This window comes from Polypterus senegalus, chromosome 1 (assembly GCF_016835505.1).
Source record: "Polypterus senegalus isolate Bchr_013 chromosome 1, ASM1683550v1, whole genome shotgun sequence".
Lineage (NCBI taxonomy): Eukaryota > Metazoa > Chordata > Cladistia > Polypteriformes > Polypteridae > Polypterus > Polypterus senegalus.
Genome location: NC_053154.1, coordinates 100,095,548 through 100,123,008, shown reverse-complemented (window position 1 = coordinate 100,123,008; position 27,461 = coordinate 100,095,548). Strand labels below are relative to the sequence as shown.

General features: G+C 42.4%; 2 protein-coding genes across 4 annotated transcripts; one reads left to right on the top strand and one right to left on the bottom strand.

Moving 5' to 3' along the window:
• Nucleotides 1-619: 619 nt before the first annotated feature.
• On the bottom strand, nucleotides 620-25,642 carry fshb (follicle stimulating hormone subunit beta). Its single transcript, XM_039749984.1, has 5 exons — nucleotides 25,463-25,642; nucleotides 25,224-25,355; nucleotides 24,763-24,866; nucleotides 1,466-1,643; nucleotides 620-973 (listed from the first exon to the last, which is right to left on the bottom strand). The coding sequence occupies exons 1-5, from the start codon at nucleotides 25,640-25,642 to the stop codon at nucleotides 755-757; spliced, it is 813 nt and encodes a 270-aa protein (XP_039605918.1). The 3' UTR covers nucleotides 620-754.
• kcna4 (potassium voltage-gated channel, shaker-related subfamily, member 4) lies at nucleotides 22,666-26,177 on the top strand. Of its 3 annotated transcripts, none has more exons than XM_039753878.1 (2): nucleotides 22,666-22,772; nucleotides 23,427-26,177. In XM_039753878.1, exon 2 carries the CDS (start codon nucleotides 23,925-23,927, stop codon nucleotides 25,929-25,931), a length of 2,007 nt encoding a protein of 668 aa, XP_039609812.1. In that variant the 5' UTR covers nucleotides 22,666-22,772; nucleotides 23,427-23,924; the 3' UTR covers nucleotides 25,932-26,177. The 3 variants fall into 3 exon arrangements, with proteins under 3 accessions (XP_039609812.1, XP_039609821.1, XP_039609828.1); XM_039753887.1 differs by lacking the exon at nucleotides 22,666-22,772 and adding an exon at nucleotides 22,858-23,064; XM_039753894.1 differs by lacking the exon at nucleotides 22,666-22,772 and adding an exon at nucleotides 23,114-23,229.
• Nucleotides 26,178-27,461: the final 1,284 nt, after the last annotated feature.

Below are 27,461 nucleotides of genomic sequence, written 5' to 3'. Positions count from 1 at the left end.
TGTCTCTCTCTGAATTGCTTATGTTGTGACCATTATGGTATGTGAAGGGGTGACCTTATTATTTCTTGAACTGATCAGCTCTGATCTGTCACTACATGCAAGCTGTTGACTTCAGTATGTCTGCAAATGACCAGCCCTGGATCAACTACTATAAATTGGGTACTGATGACACTTGCCTAAATGGTTAACACTGGACATGAGGTCCTAAGAATCTTTGTGATTGTATAACCTTTGCCAAAACCGACAAATGTGGGACTGACCTCAATGTGCCACTTGATTTGCAGTGCTCCTTTTGCCCATTTAGGTGCTGATGCAGTCTATCGACCTGCAGCCTAAGTTGATAAACTTTAGGAAATAAGCTAAACAAGAGGAACCAACAAAAGATTTTACTGATTAACAGCCAAGGACACAAGACAAATAAAGTATGTTGAGAGAAAAGCGGACTTTATTGAGTTACTGTTTCTTCCTTGGGAGACTTGAAAGCAGTCACAGGAGGTGTGATCACTGCAAACCTTCCTCCCACATCCCCCACCTTTCATTTGTTTTTCTGTTGTCAGCAAGTGCTGATAATGTACAGATTAAAAGCTGACTGAATGTGTTTGTGCTCTTGCCATGGCAGGAAAACTGGGTGGTACCTTAAACAGGACATCAGTCTTGGCTATTTAGTGTCGGGCGGGCAGTCTCAGTGGCCCCAGGAGGGCTTCGTTGACCCACACTGTTGAAGAGCTGTAGCTGTAAGCCAGTGGCTGTAAATCTACTTGGTTGGGCAATCAGTCGAGCCAAAGGTGGGAGATCCACAGTCTGTGCTGTCTGTATGGCACAGGCCACATTCACAGCTGAGCGCCACTGGGTAGGTATACACCGTGTCCCCATGCCCGGTGCAGTTAGGCAGCTGGATGGTTTCATAGGTCACCTCTTTGATGGTGCAAGTTTGTTGGCTGAAAGGTGCAAGTGAGCTCTTGTAAACTGGATCCTGGAGAAAAAGAAGAAGGGTAATTGTCAGCCTGCAAGATGCAGAATGTCAGAAATTTGCAAGAGGCAGACCAAAAGATTTGGAAGCTGGCATCCAGTACCCTCTGCATTGGTAACTGGAATATGATAGACAAAAGCAGAATGAGCTTTCGGGCTCTGAAAATGAAGAAGCGGCAAAGTCCATCACTAAAAGAAATGACAGAGTTAGTGAACACACTGTGCCAAATACTGACACTGCCATACATCAATGAACCATTAAAGTGCTGAAGAACACACTTGGGCAGTAGCGACCAGAGAGCTGAACATGGGGTTCAAAACAGCTGGAAAATACCAACCAACATTCTACAAGCAAACAGTGGGAGTGAGCACTGAAATCGAGATGCAGAGAGAAGACAAACATGAAATTACAAAGGACAGAAAAAAAAATGTTGGTTGCTGAACACAAATGCTGCTGAACATTTTTAATAGGTAGCCATGGTGTGCCCCAGCTCACCTGTGTGAAGCAGAACCCAGCACAGACTGTGGTATTAATAGTCAAACAGTTTCCACAGCTGTCTTTATCCAGCGCTATTGTGATGTTTTCCAATGAGCAGCTGTGACCATAGTGATATGTGGTACAGGACAGCAGGATGAGGAGGAACAGTGCAGGACACATCTCTACTCTCTTCACACTACACAGAATAAGAGAGATTCATTTAAATACGATGGGCCGTGTGACATTTTGATAAAACGGCCTTCTGGCTCTGCTGGTGAGCCACAGCCAATGACCAATTACTCAAGCTTTATATTATACAGAACATTTCACTGTGAGCACGATTAGATAGCAATTGACTAATTAAGCAAAAATAAAATAAAAGAAACCCCTGGCCCATTTGGCCTGGCTACCCCTCCCTAAAGAGCGTTCCAAGACAAGAAGCTGTAGCTTACCTTTGCTGATATGGACCTCAGAGTTCAGCGAGTTGGGTTAGGCATGGGACTTGTAATCATACCTGATTTATAGTGCCTGTCCTCCGCAAATAACTTGTGTGGGATTTTCTTCTGGCCAATAGGAACCTTGCTGTTAAGGCCTCTGAAAAGACTCCTAAAGCTGCTTTAAACCTGTCACCATAGAGCTTTGAAAGCTCACACCCACCCAGGCACTCCCGTGGGCGAACTTCTTGAGGTCAAAGCAGAGAAATCCCTGAATTGTTATGTCTAGCAAAAGGAGGCAGCTCATACGTAGCAGGGATGAGAATTTTCCTCAAGGCTGCCTGCAGTCAGGTCAGGAAGTAGCTCACGCACTAGGCTGGCTGGCAGGCAGGCAGTGTGTTTCCGAAAACACTGCACTCAAGCTCCACTCTGCTCTTAGGGTATCTAACCTCCCTCACTCCTGCAGCCTCTCTGCTAATATTTCCAGATGATACCATTTAGGCAAGAGACCCCCAAGTGATGCTATCTTTTTGCTACTTTAATGCACTAGAGAATAATAAATGCAAATCCTCTATGATTCCGTCAGTGATGTGTCCATCACTGCTCACCAATACATCTGGCCACAACACTATGACAGAAAAAGGGGCTGGTCTTACGTGAATCCACAATGTTTCACTGGAGTACCCCACTGCCTTCTGCTAGGTGGCCTCAGAGAATGTGGCAGACTTCCAGATGGGGGCCAGGACAGCTGATATGAATGGACCGCCCATGGGGCCTATGCCAGATTCTCTAGCCTTTATAAAAGGACAATCACCAAATCTTTGCAACCCAGGCAACATATTAAGCTTGTAAATAATTTATTGCATTGGGTTGTAGAACACCAAGAAGAGAGGTGAAACCAGCTCCTAGTCCTGTTGCCCTACAGGCACAAGATTTCTAAACTGGCCCATGTGCATCTACTGCAGATCCATCTCAGTGCACAAAAAATTGGAGATGATCTTGGCCCATTTTTCTGGACTGGGACTCCATGAAGAAGTATGCTGCTTTTACAGGTCTTATCTAGAGTGCCAGTTAAATTAGATGCCCCTGTGAGACTGCACGTCTCTTTTCCCACTGTCACTGATTGATATTCACTTTAAGCAGATAGGCATAGATATTGTTGAACCCTTGAACCTTTCAGCATGGGGCAATAAATACATTTTAGTTATATAGTTTACTTATTTTAGTTATAGTCAATTATGCCACACCATACCCTGGAGTCATCTCCCTTTGTGTTGCTATTGCTGAATTATTGAATGGGAACTTGTGGGTGTCATTGCATGGGTGTCATGATCTGGGGAGTCTCTTTCCAAAGTTGTCCACTAGAGGTAGAAAACACCATTAAATACCCTGACTAGATACCCAAAGGCCTGAGACAAATCTTTATAAAAAGTCTTTATTAAAAAGACTGTGCAAGCCCCTAAGCTCTAAGGAGCAGAAAGGAACTGCCTGAAAGGCAAGGTAATACACAGCAAGCAAAGTCCCAATACAGAATCCAGCAGCGTGGTCAAAAACAGAACAAAGGTTCAAAAAATCAATAATCAAAATCCCAAAATTAAATCCAAAGACAAAGCTGAAACACAAAGCACAGTGCTGAAAATCCAGAAAACATTAGCAATATCACTGAAACTCACAAAAACTCTCCACTCCCTAGTACATCCAATGAACTGCCAGTAACTATGAGAGGCTTTCCCTTAAATTGGGTGGAAGGCTGTTCCTGGTGGTGACTGGAGGCGGCACTGTTCCCTGGGGAACCACCCACAAAAGATACATTATAAACAAAAAGAAATATTAATACAAATAAATAATATCAAATTAAACAATACAGACACATAACACATCTTTGAACACCAGCCAGGGGAAAAATGCAGGCTGAAACGTGACAGTGGGTGGGAATCCCCATGGAACTTACAGACCAGGGGTTCCCTTTAATGTCTGCCACCTTCAGGGACGTTGCTCCTCATCACTCACCTCAAAACTTCCATATACCATTCCCAAATGGATAGTCTGGTAGATTCCTTTAACCAGATGCTCAAACAGAAGTTGAGGAAGGTGGCATGGGTAGAAGGGTGAGACTGGTATTAACTTCTTCCTCATGTCCTGTCTGCCTTCTGCAAGGTCCCTCAGGCCTCTACTGGTTTATCTCTGTTTGAAATGGGCAATCTAGTATCCTAGTCAAATCAGTGTCCGTGAGAGTGCATGTATTATGCCATCCTCTTTAAACCCTGGTGAGAATGGGAACATTCTAGCAGCCATCCGAGCTCCAGAATAGTGCTCTTTATGGATGCCGGTAAACTTAACTTCAGGGAGACCCTGAGCCTTCTGTGGAAAAGCAAGCTGCGGAGTGCAAGCTGCATAATGCCATTCCCTCCATTACCAGAGTGGTGAATGTCAACCCAGGCCACATCTTACTAATCTACCATGACATTACTACTCCACTTGGGGGTTGTGATTAGAGAACCACCACACTGCCTACTGGAGGCCAAGCAGGCCGAGGTGGAACTGGAGATCAAGCGTATACTGAAACTGGGGGTTATTGAAGAGAGCCATAGCTTTTGGTGTGGTCCCATCGTTTTGGTCCCCAAAATTGATGGAATTGACCCTTCTGCAACAGCTGTTGTTGGCTCAGCCAGGTCTCCTGGTTTGATGCCTACCCCATGCCCAGGGTGGATGACTGCCTAGAGTGCCATTTACCCAGACATGACAAAGGGCTATTGGCAGATTCCTCTGATGGAATCTTACCCTTTGGGCTGCATGTGGCCTCAGCCGCCTTCCAGCATCTAGCAGACAGACTGCTTAGGTTTCATAATGCCTTAAGTGCTGCCTGGATGATGTCAACATCTGTTACAACACCTTGGATGATCTGAGGATCAACCCTAAGAAATGCTATTTTGGTTTGACTAAAGCCAAGTACTTTGGTTATGTTGTGGTGACAGGACATGTCACGCCGCAGTATTCCAAATCAGTGGAATAGAGTATAACAAATGTTCAGTAGTTATCTATTAACCTCCGTATTATTACATTTCTTCTCGAAAAACCTTTAAAAAGCATTGCATTTTTTGTCTTGAGAAATTACATATTTATTAAATCTGATCTTTATACTATAAAATGTGCAAAACACTACAAGTACAATGTCAGAAGTGTAGAAATTATAATAATGAAATAATAATACAATATATACTGTCTAAATGTGTGGTTTGTGAGGTATATCTTGAAGCATGATGAAATACATAATCCAGTGTCACATTTGAGACAAATAGTAGTTTGATTCCTTGTGGATTTTATTTCCAGACTGATCCACTTTTGAACAGCACACTGCACATGTGTGATTGACACGAGTGATCATTTTCGAATTCATCAGAATCACTTTCAATTTCACTGTCCGTTTCAATTTCACTGCCCGAAGACGGATTCACTTTGTCATCACTGCTCGCCTCACTGTCAAGAGCGTGCAATACTTGGGCTGCTGAAAAAAGTTTCTTACAAGACACCATTATGAGGCTAGCAGAAGACAGGTCACACTCTGGCCTGTGTATAGTAATGCTCGGTCCTGTCGCTTATGCAAGACTTGCCTATATCATTTCCAGAGCAATGCTCGGCACTAACACTGCTGGCACTTTTACAGTCTGAGTAATCCTCGGGTGTAACACTTATGTAAGACGCATCTATACAGAACTATTTTTGCAACCCGAGTGATGCTCGGGTCTAACGCTAAGGTTAATTCACCAAGACAAAATGTATCACTGCACAAAGTTCACCCTACCTCAACTAGAGCACTCACTTAATAAGCCACCTAAATTTTCCTTAATCATTGTGGCTCTGCAGGACAGTGTTCTGTTAGCTCAAATTCCATAAGGCAGCAACAAAACTACTTCTCTCTGCTTGAAGGAAAGTTGACACTCCTTTTATTAGCTCTCACATAACAATTGACAGCAAAACCCCTCACAGGCCAGGAGATTTCACTGGAACCCTAAGCCTTTCTTCTCCAGCTAACCAGTGACGTTTGTGGCAAGGCTTATAAGAATTCACCACAATATCTTGTGCGTACAACATACTGTACAGATACTGCGCAGACAATATATAACTTGTGTTGTCAAGATATCACTCATGCCCATAAAAACTTTTTTTCATAAGATTGGGACTTTAGGGGGACCATATAAAAAAGCTTAAGGGGAAAAATTCTTACTTCAACATGCTTTATTAAATTTGAAGATGATTTCTTGAAAGGAGACATTTCTTTATGTGCTGTTTTCAAATACAACCGTGACGAAATTGAAAATTCAGTTTCCGTGCCTCAACAGTGAATGAGAAACATGGGAATGACCTAACAAATGAGCAGTGGAAGGCGTGCTATTGCAATTTTAATTTTTGAATGATATACTGTATAGCATTATATAGGCTCTGTCTGAGCAACACTGAACTATAACCTAAGTTGACAACACACTTGATAGGTCTTTTGTTATGAATTTATAATAGTTTGGTCTGTGTAACAAGTAATGAGGGCTTGCTGGAAAATGTAATGAAATAAAAGGTATGCTACCTGACCTAAAAATGTAGTGAGGTATAACTAAAAGTAGCCCTAAATGAAATATAACTAAAAATGAACCAGGCCTAATATCTCTTTTTCTTCATAAGCATAGATGCATGCGCAGTGAACTAGACTGGACTGCATGGTACCCACAACCTTGACAGGGTCTGAACTGTTTATCATAATATAAGACTCTCATGAGATACTTCTCTGAAAGCCACTGTGGAACAAGCTAGACAAATGTTTTCTAAAAATGAGAAAGGTATTAATCTTTTACTATTTTCAGACCAACCTAAACTATCTCACAAGTACAAGAAACAGTCAGGAATAAACTGTGGATCGGTTGGCCCATCAGAACGCAACACTATACACAGACCCAATGTAAAAGCATTGATATTATTATAACTTACATTTACCATTTATGTTTACCCTGAAAGAAAATGGACATAAATTCTTTTTTATATGTGTTTGTGGTTGGACTATCACATAGTTCAATGAAAATTGTGGCCCATGGAGTAAATCAAACCTGCTGGTTTTCAACTGGATAATGTGCAACAACTGTTAAAGGTTAGCTTGTACTGCCTCACAACTTCAGAGACCTGGATTCAGTTCATCCTTTAGTCATGTTCTGTATAGGGGATTGATTGCTATCCTTGTGTCTGTCTTGCTTTCCTTCAGGTACTTTGGTGTCTTCACATATCCTAAAAATGTATCAATTAGGGTGTTGTGCACCTCTAAGGTTTCCCATTGTGAATGCATTGTGTGATGGACTGGTGCTCAGTGCAGAGGAGACCTGCCTTGTCTCAGGATGGTTTTTAGCTATCCAAAGAGAAATAAATGGATGAATGGATGAAACATGTGTCTATGTTGTTACCATAAGCAAAACTAAAGTGTTTTGCTGAGAGAAAAGAATAAATGTTTCTATAACTGCTGATATCCGGAGATTGCCACACAACAGTCTCTAGAGTTTACTTAGAATACATAAAACGAAAAAAAAAAAAACAGTGAGTATTGGTTCTGTGAACAGAAACACCTTGTTGATGAAAGAGGGCAGAGAAGAATGGCCAGAATGGTTTGAGATGACAGGAAGTCTACAGCAGCACAGATAACCACTCTGTACAACTGTGATGAGCTGAAAAGCATCTTAGAATACACAATACATCAAACCTTGGGGTGGATGGACTAAGAAAGCAGTTGAACATTTTGGGTTCCACTCCTGTCACCGAAAAACAAAGATCTAAGATTGCAGTGGGAACAGGATCACCAAAAACTGGCCAGCTGAAGATGAGAAAAATGTAGCCTGGTCTCCTGCTGAGTCACACAGATAATAAAGTCATTGATTAAATATCATTTGAATGCCACTGTCTATATGAGAATTGTTACCGATCATGTGGATCCCCCTCATGGACATAATTTGCCCATTTTTAAATTGTTACTTCCTGCATAATAATACACCATGTCACAAACAAAAAAGTCATCTCTAACTGGTTTCATGAACATGACAATGAGTCCAGCATTCTTCAGTGAAGTAACCAAATCTGAACCAAAAGAACACCTTTGGGATGTGATTGAACTGGAGATTCACACCATGAAAATCTGCAGATATTGCATAACACAGTTATGTCACATGGACCAGAATCTCAAAACAATGTTTTGTGGAATCCATCCCATAAAGAACTGAGGTTGGTTTGAGAGCAATAGGAGGCTCAATTCAGTATTAGTATAGAATTCCTGTGAATGTGATCAGTGACTGTACTGTATATATACTGTATGTATAGTGAATGAGAAAAGGGCCCTATTTATTGTCCTGAACTGAAGTGAAATAATAAAAATAAAATTACACTGAAGATCAATTTTCTGACATGGGATGTCACATTGGTGAGCACTTCTGAAGTGGAGCTCCATCCTCCTATGAAGTACGTCTGACAGTGAATGCCACCTTCCAGTTGAAGAGTTAGTTAAGCAATTGAGAGAATGGAAAGGATGGGTTTTGTGGTGATCACGCTGGAAGTGAAGTCACTCATCTTCCAGCTGCTCCTTTTCCATACTAGAGGAAATGGAAACCATGTTAGTTTTGGTGCGTGCACCACTCACTTTCTTCTACCTGAAACAACCTGAACCATTACTTGTGAGACACAACCTCATGTGCATGACAATATATATATCTATATATAGTAGGAATAACAAATGGGACAAGGTTGTAGAGTTGGGGCACCTCCTTGATGAAACCCTTGTACTGGTGAAAATGAAAGAGAAAATCAGAAAATGGGATTAAAGTCAAAAATGGCTGCAGTCACAATCAAGTACTGTACTATTAGCAGGAGTGCTGTCTTCTTCAGTCACTGGGAAAAAAGTGAATGGCTACTTCCTCTTTTTGGCTGTTTTATTTAGTCGACATCCTGGAAAGTGTGGAGCTTTGGTGGGATGTAAAGGAAGTGACATCAGTTAGCTCCCTGGTAATCTTCGAGATGGCAGAAGAAGGGGGAGAAGGAGTTAGCAACAGTGTCCAGTCTTGGTGTGCAGTGGTACTACTTTACCTTGTTGTAGCCCTGAAAGAGTCCACTAAGCACTTGTTTGCGAAGGTGCGTGTTTATATTTAAAAAAAATCAAAGAAGTAGTCGCTTCTCTTGCCTCAGTACAGTTGAATGTTCATGACACTACAATCAGAAAGACACTGATCAAAAATGGGCTTCATTTGAGGCTAGCAGGACATAACCCACTGGCAACCAAAAAGAAATAAGTGTTGATCTCTCATTGCCAGGAAGCATATGGATAGTCCTCAGACGTTAAGTAAGTATGTTCTATAGACATAAAAAATAAAAATGGAACTTTTTAGATGACATAGACCTCATTGTGTCTGGTGTACTGTATATAAACACAGCATTCTGCAGTATGAGCATCATACCAGCAATCAAATTTGCCAATACTTAGAGATCTATGAATTCTCATTTGTTTTAGAAAAGACTTGAGGAGAATGTCCAGTTATTTGTCCATGAGCTGAATCTAAAGTGCAGTTGAATCATACAGTAAGACAATGATCCAAAGTATAAAAGTCCAAATCAGAATGACAAAAAAAGCAAAATTAAATTTTATCATCAAAGTCCAGACTGAAACCCAAGACAAGTGCTGTAAATGAACCTGAAAGGAGCAGATCAAACTCTAGGACATACCAATCTTTCTAAGGTAAAGCAATTCTGGAAGGAAGAGCAGTTTACAATTCCTCCACAGAGACGCGTAACACTGATACTGAATTATAGAAAGCGTTTAATTGCAGTAATTGCAGCTAAAGATACAGTAGCACAATCAGTAAATGAAAGGGGACGACTACTTTTTTACACATTGCTTGTTGGTATTTAATAATTTTGTTCATTCAATAAATTACATAAACAGGAAATGTGTTATTTGTTCCCTCAGGTCCCTTTATCTAATATTAGATTTTGTTTGAAGATCTGAATAAATGAAGAAAAGCAATAATAGAGGAAATTTATAAGAGGCGAATACTTTAGTTGCCCTGCCCAGGGTTTGTTTCCTGCCTTGTGCCCTGTGTTGGCTGGGATTGGCTCCAGCAAACCCCCGTGACCCATATACCGGGTTGGATAATGGATGGATGGATGGAGTACATCGATCTGCCAATGTAGAAGAATAAACACACTTTACTTTATATAGCATAGGTTACATTTATTTTATATTTTTAATTTCAGCTCACGGTCACACCATGAGTGAGTAGAGTAGAGGGAACTGATCTGGCAACCTTCTGATTTACAGTGCAATATTTTAACCATTAAATCACATTGTCTACCAAATAAAATAGAGCTGAAATGAAAGAACAGAGAAGAGTTTAAGATTCACATGGCCTTTGGTTCCAAGGTGCATTACAGGTCTCTTGCAGGTTCAATGACTTAAAGGATGCAATGTTGTGATTTACAGAGCATTTACTGGTTATTAACATTATTGGATGAAGGATATTAGGCAACAGATATAAACAATAGGCTAAATGCAGCAGGGCATTTTGTCATGGAAAGATGGAAGATGCTATGAGTAGACATGTGAATGCTATTTGGAGAAACCAGTAGGGAGGACCCTTTGAGGTGATCCCTTCACTCATAAATGTTTAATTGAGCCATTCATTGAAAGCCATATCTAAAACAAGCATGGAAAAAATGAGTGTTTAATAATTAGTCATTATTTTGTGCAAAGTATTTCTAGTGCTAACTATTTCAAAGTATTATACAAGGAAATCAAAAAGAATTTCACAATCAATCCAGCATGCACTGGGCATTCTACCTAACATAAATGTACTTATGTAATTCCTTATTGTTTTTTGATATTCATCCTATGCTCTTGGAGATCTGAGCATCGGCCATCATCATTTTTCATTTAACATAGCATCTTGCCGCTATGTCTCCATGGTCCTTCACTTAAAGGATAATTTCAAGTTTCAGACCTCACATTGTGTATTTAAACCTAACATGTTTACTTCCTATGTGTAATATTTCACATTTACTTATATTACAATTCTTCTGACACAAGTGTGCTCATGTTTGGGTGCTGTCCAAATCCCTCCGTTTTTGTCTGTGTGGAATTTGCGTGTTCTCCTTGCAGATGTTTGGGTTTTTCTATCAGTATTCTTCCCACATTCCCTAAGACTTGCATGTTAGGTTAATTAATGGGTTATGTGTCTGTGAGCATTAAGTGAAGGATGGTTTTCACTTTGTGCCCATTATTGCTCCAGTTCCCTGCACCATAAACAGATCAGGTGGGTTGGAAGATATATTAATACATTTTTTTTCTCTTAGTATTCATCCATATTGTGAACCCCTTATCCAAGTCAGGTCCAGATGGAATGGAAGCCTGTTCTTGCAGCAATCTGCCAGACAAACACTAGGTCTTGGACACACTATCTCACATTAGGAAATTTAGAGATGCCAAACCACCTAATGCCGTCCCTTATGCCGTGGGACTACAATTAGAGTCCAGCCATCCATTCATTTTCAAATACCCATCTCTTTGTTTTTATGGTCACGGAAAAATGGTTGGTTAGATGGCTTGAAGTATGTTTATATATTATGCTGTGGTCATCTCATATGCAAACATTATGTAGGAAAGATGGTTCTTGCAGCATGGAGAAAAAAAAAGAAAGAGACAAATAGATGGGACATTGGGTATAAATGTATGGTACTTGTAAAAGTTAGCTTTAATCAGTTTTATTCTCTCAATAATGGTCACGCTCTAACACGCCTCCCCACCACTCTCCTGATCTGACTCTAAGTAACAGCGCCAGCGTAAATTCACACCCGATATGATGCTGCTCGTTTTCAAATAATATTCCGTTAATGCGATGATGTTTTCTGATTGGTACTATTCAGGTCATAAAATGATTTCTTCAAAATGTCACATACATTGTCTCTTTCTTTCAGGTGTGTGATGGAAACTACAGCATAGAGAGAAGTGTGCGCACTGCAACAGGTACACATATCATAAATGTAGGAAGGACTGTCCTTGCGTGTGTGTGAACTGTTAACATTTGAATTTGATGATTGCATATAGCGCTGAACTGACTTCATAAAAGGTAATAAAATGAATAATTCCAAATATCATATATACCTACGTCTCTATTTTTGTTTTTTTTTTTTGACATCATAAACCATAAGGTGCATACTAATTTTGCGTTGGGCAGGAACACTCAATGAAACTGAATTAAAAAAAATAAAGTGACGGTGAGATACGAAGAAGGCAGATTCACCAGCGTTTGTGTGTCAGCTTTTATCCCTCCAGATCAGAGAATGTCCAGTTCCATTGCCTCAAAACACCACTCACATCTACAGTTATTCCCAGTTTCAAATAAAAACTAACAGCGTCAGATCCCTAGAGTGGTTGTATCTATCGTGATTGTGAAGTGAAGTGAAAAAAAGGTACCTTTTACAAGTACAGTACTATAAATGTACACAGTCTGTTACAAATGCAAACCAAATGTATGTGTGTACTGTATAATATTAACAATAAGAGCAGTTCACTATTGAAAATGGCAAATATAGGAGGCAGTGGGTATCGAACTGGGGACTCTTTTGTCCTTGAATCTTTTGTGAAATAGTTTATTTGATCTTTGGACTTCAGGCTTCACATATTCTATAATTTATGCCTACACTTTCTAACATTTATTACTAAAGTATGAAAAAGTTTCTGTTTTAACAATGTGTTTACACAGATTACTGTAGAAATGGAACACACATGAAATGCATGTGTTCCAAATAACGATCTATTATTTCCACTCTAAAACTCCAGCAATTCACTCCCAGATTATCAAACAAGGCATGAGCTGGGAGAACTTAGTGAACGTTCTGCAACGATGGGGTATGGAATAGCAGGTTGCTTGCTGCTTGTCTTAATCGGCACATTTACTGGACAAAAGACGCTGATGGAGAGGTGTGAACGGATTTAAGGTGGGCCGGATCTAGGAGTTTTCTTGTAGGCTCTGGTAATTCTAGTCTTAAAGGCTGTGAATGGTTTGTAACTGGGAGTCTAGCTAGAGGATGTTTTATGCAACTGTACTTTATTTTTTTGCTAGCTACAAGTAATAGAATGCATTTAAAAATATTTGATAGTTCATATCTCATGCCCTTTGTGTACCTTAGGCATTACTCATATGCTATTCCAGGGTAGCCTTTTGTATCTGAGCCTACCTTGCCTCGCCCTTCTTCCTTCAAGTGCGTACCCATAAAGCCTACTAGAAAGACTCTTCCATTACCTTTCTTTCTTCCTGTTTGTTTTTTACTACCCCCGATTACCTGCCATGAACACAGCATCTTGCAAATATTTTCCTTTTTTGAAGGTGATGTAGAAAGTCTGCGGTGGGTTGGCACCCTGCCCAGGATTGGTTCCTGCCTTGTGCCCTGTGTTGGCTGGGATTGGCTCCAGCGGACCCCCGTGACCCTGTGTTCGGATTCAGCGGGTTAGAAAATGGATGGATGGATGGATGTAGAAAGTACACAGACAGTAGTGTTTTATTATATAGTAGATTAGCATGTAGGAAACACTTTAGCTGCTGAGCCTCTTAGATAGAAAGATATCTTTTCAGCATTTGACATATTTGTCTGCTAATTGTTATGCTGTTATGACAAATGTGTTTGTACTTCCTTTTTAACTTTCATTGTCTTTTATTTTATTGTGTGCTGTGGTTTGTAGAACATACCTGAAAATGAATTTTAATAATGAAGTTATTAACTTATTAACACAAATTATTATTTTTGGAAACAATGTTTACATTGTTGTTTGCCTTATATTTAATGTTATATAGACAGACATTCGCCTCCTGGGACTGTGACTGGTCTATGGTAGAGGACTTTGAGTGCACTACAGATCTTTTGTGCTGTGGTGCTTGAAGCCTCATAATTCCATGGCCAACAGGTCTAAGGGGTCATATGAAGAGTGAGCCAAGAACTAACTCCCTTAGTATAGAAGTCACCATCAAATTCACAGTGAGACTAAAACTGTAACACTTCCCACCCAACTAGTAAGAGTTCATCCAGCATCCTCTTTAGTAATGTTAGCTGCTCTGTAAGGCCCTTCAGTTCATTTACCTGCTCTATGAGGACATCCTCTTCTGAAAATTACTATAAGGACTGAGGACTGCTGGGGGCCTTTTTCTTGCTGCGCACAGCATCGACTGCTGTTTTTCTTTCCTTCAGGTAGTTTTCAGACTGAAACACACCAGATGTTCCTTCTTTTTCAGACTGACCTGCACAGGGCCCTGGAGCTCCATGAATAAATAGGAGTCATGCCCTACGCTGATGGCTTGTTCTCAATAAAGTATCCAGCACTGAAGAGTCTGTGCATAAGACGTTCACTAGCCATGATGTTGTCTGGATTTACTTAGCATACTTAAAATGTGGGGGCATGTGGGTGTGAGGCTGCCAGGTAAGACTGAGACTAGGTCTGGTAGTGGCTGCATGAAATGGTGCTAAGCCTTCTTAACAGAGTGACAGTCTTTATAGACCAGACATGAGACTCCTCACAGTGTGAGACTGGGTCCTGAAATTCTTGATGATGGACATTGTACACATGAATAAGAGAGCTCAATAGAGGTGAAGATTTGTTTGTCAGGTATGGGGTGAGGCAAGTAAATAGAAAAGTAAGTAGAGTAAGTAAATAGAAAGCAATAAAACTGGCTTTTTTTTTCCAAGGTGATTTACAACATTTATGGTAAAATTAGTTACATTTCTTTTCACTTTTCAATTGGAGAACAGGCAGGTCACACACTTACGGTCACACAGTATCAGTAGCAGGATTTGAACCCACAGCCTCAGGGATAAAAGTCCAAAGACTTAACTACTCTACCTCAGATGCCCCTTATGAACTGCTTGGGTTTTTTTTTTTTTTTTTACAAAGATCATGTGTCATTAGATAGACGAGTGTGTCAGTAGCATGCAGATAAACTGCTTTTTCTTCCAGACGCCCACCACGGTGGGCCAAGGTATAAACACACTAGCTGTGATTGATTTTTCCAGGGGTCAAGAAATGGAGACATACTGTGTCTGGATTGAGAAAGAACAGGTGTTTAGGTAGACAGGGCAGCCAAATTGACCCTGCAAGTCATTGATAGGAAAGTGGAACAAAATAGAAAGTCCACCAAAGGCATGGGGCACTGAAGACAATGCTGATTGGCGGAGGGTTTGAGATCTAAAGTTAAAAAGAAGCATGTCATGCAAAAGGCTTGTCTTACCTTCAGAAATAGTTGGAGGAAGGAGACCTTTACATTACTGAGGAAGCCCTCTGTCCTCAGACAGTACTGTGATGTGACCTACAGTAAGAGGAATGAGACCACCAACATGATAAGCAATCTATGATTTCTACTCCACATAGTCACACAACCGGGGCTAAGCATCTGTCAAGAAAATCCTAGGACCACCAGAGAGTAGGGCAAAGATGCCTTATTAAAGTGTGCAAGAGCAGGACCAGACTGCTTGGTGAGTGAGATTTTCAATTTATATTGGACTATAGCTTCCAAAATTTTGAACCGTTTACTATGGATAAGTCAGAATTGTAAAATCTAGGGTGAGGTTTGGGATTTTTGTTTCTAACAGAATGCAGATGCTTTGTGTGTTTCTCCAAGTTTGCTTTTCTAGGTTCAACTGTTGGAACAACATTTTATCCATCCCAGCAACATGATTATGAACTGCCCGAAATAAAGCCTTTCTTTTAGAGACCTGCTCTCATCACAATACAGACTAATTATCAGTGAGGTGCTGATCTTTTCTTTATAGGGTCCAGTTGTCAGTGAAAGCTGGACTTGGCTAAGCCGAGCTTTACTAAGAATGGACATCTAATGTCATTACATTAGATTTATCTGCTTGCACTGCAGTATGATCCAGCTGTAAGCTCTGGATTGGTATCCCCCCAGGAGAATCTAGACAGCAGTATGGTGGTGATCTGTTCCCAGCTAGTACCCAGCTTTTGAAGAGAGACTAGACCTGACCAATTAGGGCTCTATCCTGAATGGGAACCTACTTTCATCCCATTTGGGCTCAACTGTAAATGCAGGACTGATCTCATCCCTAGGGGATCTAGCTAGCGGTATGGGCAGAGTTTGGGACTAGTCTCATATTAGAATGGTCCAGGTCAGATTATGTGAATGGATTAATTCCAGCAGGTACTGCTTTTATTGTAGGGCTGGTTTTGTTACAACTTTGTACTTCTTGGTCAGTGTGGATCTCCTCTTACCTCAGCAGAGTCCAGCTGTAACTATAGGTTTACTCTCATTCCAGTGGGTAAATGTGAGTTTTGGACTAGGCTCATTCCAGCAGATGCAACTTTCAATGTAGGAAGGTTCTCGTTCCTTCATCACCCACTGTGACTGTAGGTTCAGTATCTCGGAAAATCTCAACTGTAAGCTTGAGATGTGACTCATCTCGTTGGATTCTAGCAGCAAGTATAGGATTGTTTTTTTGTGGGGTTGGTCTTTGCGTGGTAAGGGTTTGGTCTAAACATGAGACTGATTTTGTCCAAACACATCTGGCTGTGAGAGTGATACTGAACTCAATCCAACAAGTCTAAGTCTAGGAACTGTGGTATGAGACTGGTTTTGTTCTACCTCTGTATTTCTTTGTTAGTGTGGATCTCCATTCATTCCAGTAAGGTCCTTCTGTGACAGCAGGGCTGTTTTCATCTCATTGCAATTTAGTTAGCAAATCTGAGTTTGCTCTCATCTCACTTAATACAACCCTGATCTCATCCCAGCAGGATCCAGCTCTGTGTTTTGCTCCAGCGCGGTCTTTCTTTGTCTGTGTGGGACTAGTCTTATATCAGCAGGACTAAGCTATCAGCATGGGACTAGTCTCACAGCAGCAGAATCTCATTGTCAGTGTGAATGTCATCTCATCTCATCATGATGGAACTATCTTTTTGAGTCTCATAAGCTACTGATCTAAATAAAATAGTTTTTTATTGAATAAACGTAACTAATAAAATGTAAGCTACAGGTATCCTCCAAAACTGCAGGCAAAATAAGACTCTATGTCTTTATTTATGTGAAGATGGAGATCATTCCTGCAGCTCAGAGACCAAATAAAACCTTCAGGCCTCCTTTGATGATCAGCAGACCCTCTCCCAATCTACAGGGAAAATGCACTCAATTCTTTTCTTACTGAATAATTGAAAATGCTGAACGGTCACACAGCCTTGGTACAATAACAGCTGACAACACTCTGCACTGCGCCCGTACCCTCTGTGCTCTGCCCGCTTCACTTGTTTCCGGACAATGGGCACTGTCATCTGAGAAGAGTTTGTGATGAAAGACTTCGTGGAAACGCTGCAACTGCATATCTTGTGATAAGGGGACGAGTGCTGCAGGGGGGTGGAGGTGAGCGTTGGGGAATTGGGATCCCAGGGGACATTTCATACAACCAGAATCAGTGAAAGAGTGCAATCGGGGAGCTGTGCTTGAGGGAAAAGTCATCCAGAGATCTTGTTTAATCTGAACACCCTGAAATCCCTACACTCAGGTAATGCTGCCTGTGAGTGGCTTGGGACTCCCTCAGAACTGAGGTAAGAGATGAACCCAAGAAGTGTAAGGTAGAAAAGGCAGGATAACACAAAATATGTCAAGGACAACTTGTCAGTAAAAATGTCTCATTGGTTCCAGGACTTATGACACCCAACAGTAGGTCAGGCCCCATCTCACTATGGTGCTACTGTGCAGCCTGCCATAGTGCCATATTTTCTTACCCCCTGTGTCTTAATGAGAGACTGGCTGGTGCCACTGAAGAAACTCCTTTTATCACTTTAGCGTTTTTGGAAAATAAATGCATTTTCTTTCCATGTTTTTGAGAATAATGGGATATGCTTGAGATTAGCACACTGCTGTAAAGCGTGGAATTTATGAGTAGCTGACACTGGTGTGAAGGAGAATTTAGCTCACATTCACACCTGAGACTGCTTCTCAGAAATGAGCTACTGTATGGAAGATACAGCAAACAATCAGAGAAAAATGAAGAAACTGAACACAGTCCTAAAAGTAAGGTAGATTATCTGGGATTGTTTACAACACAAACCTGTACCAAAGAACAGGGCAAACCTGAGACTACCCTCTTAAAAAAGATTGGTTCAAAAATGGCACTTTACTGGGTTGTGTGGTTCCTTGTGGAACCATTGCTTGACAAAGAACCATTTCATTCTGGGAAGGTTCCTAACATGTGGACATAACAAAACAGAAATCTTTAAAAAAGCAGTCTGTCTAGCAGGACACTGAGAGATCAAGAACTTAGCCAATGTTACTGAATGTAGCAAGAGTCCTTTTAAAATTGTGAAACAACAGAAATTTCACAAATTTGGTATCATCTGTTCATGGATATTTATGGAACCTTTTACAGATTTAAATAAAAAGTTATTTTTGGATCTTTTATGTGGATGGTTCTTTTGGTAACAAAATATGGTTCTCTTTTGGCATTGCTCTGAAGAACCACATTGGCACCTTTATTTTTGTGAGTGTAGATCGGGGTGATGGACATTAACAGACAGGTTACGGAAAAGCTCTGCCTCTAGCATTAGATTGAATAGTTTCAGTATTGTTTTAGTGCTGCACCCTTCCTAAACTCATGCCTCCCTTCTGGCATGAATTGAAATGAAGTCTATTTTGGCTGTCAGAGTACTTAGTGTTTGTTCCACATGTGTTTGTGATAGATGCATACAGGCCTTGGGCAAACTGTCTCACTGTAGACCTGCATATTTGCCCTGTCTTGCAGAATTAGGCAACTACTACTCACCTGGACAACAATAACCTAAATCCACCCCTCTTTCTTTACAGCTTGATAACTTGTACTGGGCCTTACTGAAACTGTCACCATACCATACTGGACATTAGAGATCATGTGAGTTTAGGTGCTCTAAATCCAACGGTGCAGGGCTTAAATACAATGGAGTGTATGGATTTGATAAACAGTTGTGGCCATAAAGCTTTATACTCTCTGCCTACATCGCGACTCTTAAACTCAAAAATGACTCATTCAGAAGGGAACGCGTCACCCTTTCTCTGCAAAAAAGAGCGTACTGTATGTGGAACTAGTGGGCACCCTTTGTTATTAATTTAAAAGTGTACTATCGACAAATTGAAATGAACTGTCCGTATGATTAAGACCACAACGAAGCCGCAGAGATGGGGCGTCGATTGTTCCTCCTGCCGCTGATCTACAAACGTAGCCACACCCCTTTACGGAACACTAAGGTGATCGTTCTGAGTACCGCTGTTTGTTTGAGCGCATTTACTCAGCATGCATTATGCAATAGCTCAAGGCTGCCTGCCTTTCACAGCATCGATAGCACGGGCGTCACTGCTGCTTACATACCTGTGCGCTAGTCGGTATATTTCACCTTGAAAGGCACCATATAAAAGAATAAATGAGGGATGCCTCTGTTTAATCATGTGGCAGAAAAAGGCTCCATGCATCAGAAACAGAGCCTTCTTCTGCCACATGATCAAACAGATGCATCACTCATAAGTATTCGCTCAGAATTTTGTAACAGTGATGCTCCTCTTACACACTCGCGCACACACAAACACGTACACTCGTGGATTAAGACATCAATCCAATACTATCGACAGCTTTTTCAGTTTAAACCGTCTGATATACACTTCTTTATGTGTAGCCGTCTTCTTCTTCTAATTATTATTATTATTATTATTATTATTATTATTATTATTATTATTATTATTATTATTAAGGCAGCACTAACTCCACACCCTCTGGGTTTAAATTGCTAGTCAGGGCCGCACGTCGACCGCGTCGAGGTAGCACGTTCTACCCGTGATTGTTGTGGTTTTCCTCTAAGGTATTCCGATTTAAATTCCGCATTGTCAAAGACATATAGTTCAAGTTAAATGGCTATTCCAGATTGTATCTTGTATGAATGTATTAGCGGGTGTGATCGAGCTTGTGCTCTACCATATGACTTTCGCCCTGTTCAGGACTGTTTCCTACCGTGCAACCTGTGCTGCCTGGATGCCCCCTTGACGTTTTATGAGCGACTAAGTGTGGGATTGGTTAACACGAACACAGAGAATCTTACCTGAAACACCCCACCCCAGCCCTTAAGCACTTAGGCAGACTCCCGCACTCGTGTTTGGTATATTGGAGGAAATGTCGCACACGCAGGGAAACGCAAATTCTATACGGTGCTAACTACTGCATCACTGTAATATTCCTATTATTATTATGAACATTGTAAAAAGGTCACCTTGTCAGACCGCATAACTGATTTTTGTACAATTTCCCAGTGCTGTCGGGTTGGGTCCAACAACCAGGGTGTCTAAAATTGCATGAAGCGGGCTCGAAAAAAATGATGGATTTATTGGATTACTTCTGTTCACCTTCGTTTATAATCCTCCCTATCCTTACAAATCCAGCGTCATGGGTTCATATCTCGAACCTCGTCATCTTTTCTTCATTTTCGTCTGGACTCTTTCTTTCTTTCTTTCTTTCTTTCTTTCTTTCTTTCTTTCTTTCTTTCTTTCTTTCTTTGTCTCATGTTTTGAATCCACAAATAAAATTAAAACGAAGATCAGTTTAGAATTTACCTATAATATGCACGACAGATATTCTGTGTTTCTTGTTGTTCGGACAGATACACAGACAGAGCCGCCAGGCATGGAAACACCTTGTAAACGAGATCAGGCAACAATTGGCACCCACAGCAGCGTACAGGCTTAGGAAACGAACTAAAAACCGAGCACAAGCTAGGGATCAAAGATAAAGAAGACAAAAAACTGATAGATAGATAGATAGATAGATAGATAGATAGATAGATAGATAGATAGATAGATAGATAGATAAGCAGTGTTACTTTAAAACGTGTAACATTCGTTTGTTTTTAACAGAAGCTGCACATACGCTATCATTGAACTCGTTTATTTTCACGCCACTCGTTTTACAAAATTAAACTCTGTCTGTTAATTACTAAATTATTTCAAGTTTCACTACTTAACATATAGCAGATAACATAATCAATTAGATTATCTAGCACCTATCGAGAGCACAGCACCTCCTAAGACGCTGTATTCGAGTTAAATAATCAATATGGAGGCTACATCGCGTTGCACTAGTTGGTCTGGAGCCTCAACGCATTGGGGTCTGCCTTGACTTCAGTTTGTGGTGATTCCCCATAACCTTAAAGACGAACACGACTGACTGAGCAGAGATAATAAGCGGTACTGTGATTTGTGAGCCCTTAATAGAACAAATCAATCAATCAATCAATAAATTCTGAAAACAGGCGCATAAATAATGTGATTTTGGTACCCTTAATGAGTACTGTTAACCCGTAACACTTTATTCAGTGTATCCCACAAAGTACCATTTACAGGGTAAAGCGTTAAAAATAGCTCATAGTAAACAATAAATCACTTTCCCTACATCGCGCAGGCCAAACTGTTTTGCGTAATAAAGTAACGTCATCGTGAGCATAACCGTCTATAGTGCCAACGATCATAAATTACATTACATAAACTTTAAATATCACAAGACTGTCCAAGAAATGCAGAAATATATAATTCGCAAAACGCTTCGTTTTTTGGACATCCTTATAAAAAATGTGCATTCAAATGATTAAGGCTTTTAATCGTTAATTTGCATATAGGAGATTTAATTTTAAAAGTCGCTGCTTATCATTTGTGTTTTAAAATAAAAATCCAATGGATACTAAGCGTGTATTCTCCTGGAACATGAGACAATTCTAGTAACACCCTATCTATCTATCTATCTATCTATCTATCTATCTATCTATCTATCTATCTATCTATCTATCTATCTATCTATCTATCTATCTATTTTGTACCAAATACACAAGGTCGCGACTGGATCGCTCTTGGATCCCACTTCCCTTTTCAAATGGGATGCTTTCTTTGCATTCTATGATGTGTTGCTTTTGTCCTACTCGATTTAAAGACGGATCTATTCAACGGATAAGTTTGTGTCCAGTGATGGGCTGGCATCCAGTCTATTGGTTTGGTCCTGTTCTGCTATTCTATGCTGTTCACAGAATGTAAAGATATATAGCAGCGATGATTTCCAAGACCAATTTATAATCCTTTACCTCAGCCGTCTCTCATAAGTCTTATCCGCTTCATGCAGTTTAAGGTCATGGAACGCCGTCGCCTATTCTGGTAGCCTAACGTTGTACTGGATGCCAGATCATCGCAATGCGCGCACACGCACAAATTCGTACACATTTATATGGGAACAAACTAAATTGTCTAAGAAAACTAACCGGTATGCTTTTATGCTTTTTAGGGAGGCGACGGGGTTGTCGTTAGAAACCGGAATTTCAAAGAGAAATCTCCACGCACACACGGGGAGAGCACGACAGGAATTCGATCTGTTGTGTAAATTTGTCTCGTGGGTCTAAAATCCAGTCTTTATTAGGCAGCACGCCCCTAACTGCAGTATCACGCCATGGCCACTGAGAGATGATATAAGTCTGAGAAGCACTGGAGAAAATGAACACGAAGTTGCGTGCCCTTCAGAAACACAGACCAGAGGTGGTAAAGACAGTCTGTGGAAAGGGAGCACCGAAAGGTTTCCAGGACACTGTTGCTCGATTTGCTGACAGGAGCATCTGCATTTTTCTTTAAAGTTCCTATCTCTCAAATCAAGTTTTGATCCATGCCACCCCCACCCCACTGCCTTACACGCACACGCACAGTCTCTCCTCCGCCTACCGGATGAGAGAAATTACAAAGCATGAAGCTGTTCATTTAGGGGTTGATGCAAGTGATGGAGGATCCCGTTAAATGGGAACCGAAAGAAATGGCAGAACCGCGTTGAGCTTCGTAAAGAAGGTGAGAGGGAGGAGGAGGAGGAGGAGGAGGAAGAAGAGGGAGGGTGAGTAAGAGCTCCGAGTGTAGCAAACAAGTGGGACCATCGGCTACGGTGCACCGAGGGTTAACGCGCTGCGCCTACACTTCGTGTTTTTTTATTTATTTATTTGGGTTATTTTGTTACAGACAGGAGGAATACGGAACCCGCCACCCCTCCTCCTTATTTGATATTGAACATTTTAAGTACCCAAACTACAGCAAGTGCATTGACTGTAACAAATGGACGCGCGTTCACAGTAGCACCCACAAAATAGTAAGTACGTCTGGCGTTATTCTGGAATATTTTGGGAGCGCAGAAGAATGCATAGGCACATCTGTCGTTATAGAAACGAGTAGTTAGCGAAGAGGAGGGAAATTTGGCGTGATAGATGCTAGCCTGGGGAGTCGTCTTCTCGCGGTTGTATTTGATAACGCTGTGGTATGTTTTAATTATACCGGGCGCAGGTAACAATGGCTTTCCTTAGATATTGGAGTCGGAGAAACCGTTAGATTTTCTTAAGAATTTGCTGTCCGTGACTTGCATAGCTGATAGCTTTCATTGCATTTGCAAAACGCCACCGTTTCCTCCCTGAATCCACTCTCTCTCTCTTTTTTGTCTCCCCCCTCCCTCCCCAGATGCTTTTGAGAGAGGAACATGTTCACCGTGCCGCACACCACGGATGGTCGTGATGGGGGAAGTGTATTAGCTCCGAAAAGGCTGGCACATGAATAGGGGGGCCGGTGAAAGCCAGAAGCCTGGGTGCAGAAGGTTCGTCTCCGGTGAGCTGTCGCGGCGGCCACAGGGGATGTAACAACTCATAGAATGGAGCAATCTGCAGCTGCCTACTAATCACCATCATCCTCAACGGGGCACCTCGGCACTAGGACGTGTCAGTACGCACTTCGCGGCGGTGGGAGCAAAACCAGACAGGACACGGCGAAGATGTTGGCTCGACTGGGGCAACGGGCGGGATGGAGGCGGATCACACTGTTGCGCTGAGCTCTCCACCCAGAGACAGATGCGGGGCTCTACCCGCATTGTATCAGAACCCCGACGGGCCGACACTTTCCTGGGGCCACTTGCTGACATCTCATTTTTAACATCGAACTTTTGAATAGGACATAAATTGCAAGATGGAGGTTGCAATGGTCAGCGCGGAGAGCGGAGGGTGCAACAGCCACCTGCCGTACGGTTACGCCCAGGCGCGCGCCCGGGAGAGAGAGCGTGAGCGCGAGCGCCAGGCGCACTCTCGCGCGGCGGCTGCCGCCGCGGCCGCTGCTGATGGGGGAGGAGGCGGAGCAGTCGGGGGCTCTTCGGGTCATCACCAGCAGCACCATCACCATCACCACCACCATCACCAAAGTCAGCCTCAACCGCCACCGCGCAGCGCCTCCTCCGCCTCCTGCCATGCACACGGCGGCGGGACCGCCTCGCGCTCCTCCTCCCAACAGCAACAGCCGCCGCGCGAACTGCTGCCCGGAGTTAGGGGCGCTAGGCAGCAGCGCGAGCAGCAGCAACAGCGTGAGCCGCCGTCGGGACCCAGGCGCGCCAGGCAGCAGCGGCGCAGCGGCTCTGAAGAGGAAATCATGAAAGACGAGGAGGAAGAAGAGGAGGAGGAGGAGGGGGGTTGTGACGAAGAGGAAGATGTGCCAGAACATCCAGAGTCAAGGTTGGCATTTAACATGCTGGAGGAAGAGGAGACGCTAGCCCCCCAGTCCGGCTACGAGACACTCTATGGCGAATACGAGTGCTGCGAGAGGGTGGTCATCAATGTGTCCGGACTGCGCTTTGAAACCCAGCTCAAGACCCTCACACAGTTCCCAGACTCCTTGCTCGGAGACCCGGAGAAGCGCAGCCGCTACTTTGACCCCTTGCGCAACGAATACTTCTTTGACCGGAATCGGCCCAGCTTTGATGCCATTCTCTACTACTACCAGTCCGGAGGGCGACTCAAGCGGCCGGTCAACGTACCCTTTGATATATTCTCGGAGGAGGTCAAGTTTTACGAGTTGGGCGAGGATGCGCTGTTGAAGTTCAGGGAGGATGAGGGCTTCGTGAAGGATGAAGAGAAGCCCCTGCCAGATGACGAGTTCAAGCGCCAGGTTTGGCTGCTTTTCGAATATCCAGAGAGCTCCAGTCCTGCCAGGGGCATCGCCATCGTTTCCGTGCTAGTCATCCTGATCTCCATTGTCATCTTCTGTCTGGAAACTCTGCCAGAGTTTAGGGACGAGAAAGAGTTATTCATGGGCATCAACAGCACGGTGCCCGACAGCGGATTTACAACTTTTAACGACCCTTTCTTTATCGTGGAGACGGTGTGCATAATTTGGTTCTCTTTCGAGCTCATAGTGCGCTTTTTTGCCTGTCCAAGCAAGACTGGCTTCTTCAAAAACATTATGAACATCATTGACATTGTCTCCATTCTGCCTTACTTCATCACGCTTGGCACGGATCTGGCTCAACAGCAAGGCAACGGGCAGCAAACTATGTCTTTTGCCATCCTCAGAATAATCCGCCTGGTCAGAGTCTTTCGCATTTTCAAACTGTCGCGACACTCCAAGGGGCTGCAGATTTTGGGGCACACCCTCAGGGCCAGTATGAGGGAATTGGGGCTTCTGATTTTCTTCCTTTTTATCGGCGTCATTCTCTTTTCCAGTGCGGTCTATTTTGCCGAGGCAGATGAGCCCTCCTCACAGTTCCAGAGCATCCCGGACGCCTTTTGGTGGGCAGTGGTAACCATGACTACGGTGGGATACGGCGACATGAAGCCCATTACGGTCGGAGGCAAAATCGTGGGCTCCCTGTGTGCCATAGCCGGAGTGCTGACTATCGCCCTGCCCGTACCCGTCATCGTTTCCAACTTCAATTACTTTTACCACCGAGAAACGGACAACGAGGAACAGTCGCAGATTGCACAGAATACCCCACTGTGCCCTTACCTCCCCAGCAATCTACTTAAAAAATTCAAGGGGTCATCTACCGCCTCTTCTTTGGGAGAGAAGTCGGAATACGTGGAAATGGAAGAGGGTGTCACGGAGTCGCTTTGCGCAAAAGAGAAACACTTGCAGAGCAAAGGGAACGGGACCGAGATAGTAAAGAAAAAGTCAATCAATCCGAAATCTGTCCAGACCGACGTGTGATGCATTTATTTTTTTATTAACAGTCTTTTAATTTTTGTACTTATTACATCTATACAGTTTATTGCTGGTGAAAAGAAGCATTGAGCAGACATACAAGTGCATAGAGGAAACAGAAAGGCGAACACAAAGTGGAAACATAAGAGAGATGAGCTGCGCCTGCAGACGTTGAGAACTAATTAGATGTCAGCTTTTATTTTCAGTCCGGTCACTTTGATCACACCTCATTTCGGCCACCAATCCGACCCCCAACAATACTACCATCCTTCAAGCGAAGTTGAAACCTGCTTGCCTAATCTCATAGTGCAAACTCAAGCTTTATCTCAGCAGCTCCAAATTTTGCGATCAATTCCACCACCCCCAATCCACCCCACTCAATTTAAATGCCACGACACATTTTTTCCATTCGCCACAATTCGCCCTTCGCCAGCCCCCTTCTGCGATTGTCGGAGAGACTTCGTTATAAACAGAGGAGGCGAGAAGGGTTGCCGCTGCGCTCTGCTTAGCGCCGAATCCGGCATTTTAAACCCAAACTGAACTCTTTTATCCGATCGATTTTATTAGATGCCGCGATGCTGCTTTCTGCCCATCCTAATTTTTTAAGGCACTTTATTCAACAACACAAGCTTCCTTATCTAGTGAAGTGTGCAGTGCGAAGCATTACGGAGGGGCCTTGGAGAAAAGACCGTTACGCTTAACTTCAGCTTCGCTTTTTTTGCACTATTATGTGTTCTGGAGACAGGGACGCGGCCGTAACGGCAAAGTTTACTGTAATGCTGGACACATTAACAGAGGTTACTTAACGCGCATTATCTGCTGGACGGTATCCCGGGATGGGCCACAGTTGCTCTTTACCAGTCTGGTGTGCCCATCGGGAGACACGTAGTGTAGCCGTTCAGATGAGACAATTCTGAACATGCATGCGTTTTTTTATTGAATGGCGCAGCGGCCCATGAAATCAAATTTACCTCATTTGGCATAATTGGCAGTGAAGTGCACCCTACCCAGATTGCAAGCTCTGTGCCACATGGGTACCCATTGCAATTGAAGGTTTTTTTTTTATGAATCATTGCCCTATTTCTTACCTTGCAGCATTTAGACAGGAAATCAACTGTTATTAACAAATTGCAAAAAAAAAATCAAGATACAGCATAGACAATTTTAAACGTGCTTCCTTCTGGATTTAATCCTTTTTTAAACATGCTCTTCAATTAGATATTGGCTTCTTAAGTAACAGAGCATAGCTGAATCACCATTAAAACTCCCTGACGCTTTTCAAAAAGATAGACTTGTCTCAGCCGGCTCCTTTTTATTCCTTCTTGAATTATAAATTGTTCTCACCAAACATATCTCCCCTCTCTGACATGTCTGCCAACCCAGTCCACTCTGAACCTTCCAAATCTGCCAGCTGCATCAGCTTGTTCCAGCCTACCCTCCAAAGCTGCCACATTCCTGGGGTATCGAACCCACAGCTCAAACCCGTGTCTGCCTCCCTAATGAAATCATCTTCCTGTTTGCGGTGCCTAAATCAGA